Genomic DNA, 2151 nt, shown 5'->3' with positions numbered 1-2151 from the left:
AATGACTCCCGGCTACACACAGCAATGTATTTCTTCATTGGGAATCTTTCCTTTCTGGATCTCTGGTATTCCTCTGTCTACACCCCAAAGATCCTGGTGACCTGTATCTCTGAAGACAAAAGCATCTCCTTTGCTGGCTGCCTAGCTCAGTTCTTCTTCTCTGCTGGCTTGGCATATAGTGAGTGTTACCTATTGGCCGCCATGGCTTATGACCGCTATGCTGCCATTTCCAACCCCCTGCTTTACGCTCAGGCCATGTCAAGGACATTGTGCATCTCTTTGGTTATATTTTCCTATACTGGAGGTTTTGTCAATGCAATAATTCTCACCAGCAACACATTCACCTTGGATTTTTGTGGTGATAATGTCGTTGATGACTTTTTCTGTGATGTCCCACCACTGGTGAAGTTGGCGTGTGATGTGAAAGAGAGCTACCAGGCCGTGCTGTACTTCCTCCTGGCCTCCAACGTCATCGCCCCCACACTGCTCATCCTCGCCTCCTACCTGTTCATCATCGCTGCCATCTTGAGGATCCGCTCCACCCAGGGCCGCTACAAGGCCTTCTCCACCTGCTCCTCCAACCTGGTCTCCGTCACCTTGTACTATGGCTCCATTCTCTACATCTACTCTCGCCCAAGTTCCAGCTATTCCCTTGAGAGGGATAAAATGGTATCAACATTTTATACTGTCCTGTTCCCCATGTTGAACCCCATGATCTACAGTCTGAGGAATGAGGACGTGAAAGAAGCCCTGAGAAAACTGGTCTGGTTAACACAATCGGAAATCTGAGTTGACCTGTTATTTCTCAAATCAGTGCTCAGGGAGAATGGGCTGCTTCAGGAGCAGCATGGGGAACTGGCTTTTTTTAAACAGCACAGCTTTTTTTCTGGTCAAAAACAGCGAAGAAAGTTTTATTTATATTAGTTTGACTTGCTTTAGTGATCAAACTATAATCTATATTATAAAATATCGGTTCAATTGAATATTAACATAGTTTTAAAAATCAGCCTCAGGGCTTAATGCAAAATGGAAGTATATATATTGTTCCTAAGATCCTAAAAGATTAAATTTTCCTTCACTGTCTCCTTAAGATCTACCTATTTTTTTCCCCCTACATACTGAGCTTTAAGGGAATGTGAGTAAATTCTGGAGATTTGTATAATACACCCCAAATCCTTCTCATTCAGTACTTACAGAACTTTTGTAATAGAAGAATTTTTTTTTTTTTTTTAATATAGGGGAGCCTAGGTGGCTCATTCAGTTAAGCATCTGACTCTTAGTTTCAACTCAGGTCATGATCTCAGTGTCATGGGATCCAACGCCAAGGTGGGTTCTGTTCTCAGCAGGAAGTCTGCTTGAGATTCTCTCCTTCTCCCTCCGGCCCTCCCCCTGCTATTTCTCTCTCTCTCTTTCTTCATCTCTCTCTCTCTCTACCTCAAAGAAAATAAATAAAAATCTTTATAAAAAATAATTTTAAAATTTTAAGAATATTGTGATGAAAAGAGAAGGCATTAAGGTGTTATTTGATGAATGCAGAGGAAAAGAAAGATCAGAAGTGTCAGAGCAAACAGAAATGTTGAAGTGACTCCACCTACTTGTGTAAAATTTCAATTTACATGCATTTTATAGGGTGCCTGAATGGCTCATTTGGTTCAAGTTCTGCCTTCAGCTCAGGTCATGATCTCAGGGTCCTGAGATTGAGTCCTAATCAGGATCCTTTCTCCACAGAAATTCTGCTTCTCCTTCTGCCCCTCCTCCCACTTGTTCTTTCAATATCTCTCTCTCTCTCTCTCTCTCTCTCTCAAAAATAAATAAAATCTTGAAAAATAAATAAATAAATCCGTTTATTTATTTATTTAATGACGATGCCCGTTAGAGTAATAGCTATAGTCTTTCAATAATAAAGTACTGACTGGTAAGGCACAAGCTACTCATTTGTCACATGTAACTAATAATCCTGAATTTTCACTGTGGTTTTAAGGAGTATTAAAAAAATCAATTAAGTTTATTATGTACTGAATATTGAGCTGTAATTTTCTTTATGCTTAAAATCCTCTGGTGAGAAAAAAAAAAGAAGTAGTGAGTCTAGAACAGAGTGGAATTTTGTTAGTCAACTTATTGGTTATGGCTTGTTCCACTTGGTCTTGACCT

At 40.0% G+C, this 2151-nt stretch overlaps 1 protein-coding gene across 1 annotated transcript; it reads left to right on the top strand.

The window, feature by feature from the left end:
* LOC132024960 (olfactory receptor 9G19-like) lies at window positions 1-789 on the top strand (the record flags this gene model as incomplete). Its single annotated transcript, XM_059412375.1, has 1 exon — window positions 1-789. A coding segment is annotated over one exon (789 nt), but the record flags the coding sequence as incomplete, so codon positions are not given.
* Between the last annotated feature and the right edge of the window lie 1362 nt (window positions 790-2151).

This window comes from Mustela nigripes, chromosome 1 (genome assembly GCF_022355385.1).
Source record: "Mustela nigripes isolate SB6536 chromosome 1, MUSNIG.SB6536, whole genome shotgun sequence".
Taxonomy (NCBI): domain Eukaryota; kingdom Metazoa; phylum Chordata; class Mammalia; order Carnivora; family Mustelidae; genus Mustela; species Mustela nigripes.
Note: the sequence above shows the minus strand (reverse complement) of the source record. Positions and strands in the feature narration are given on the sequence as shown.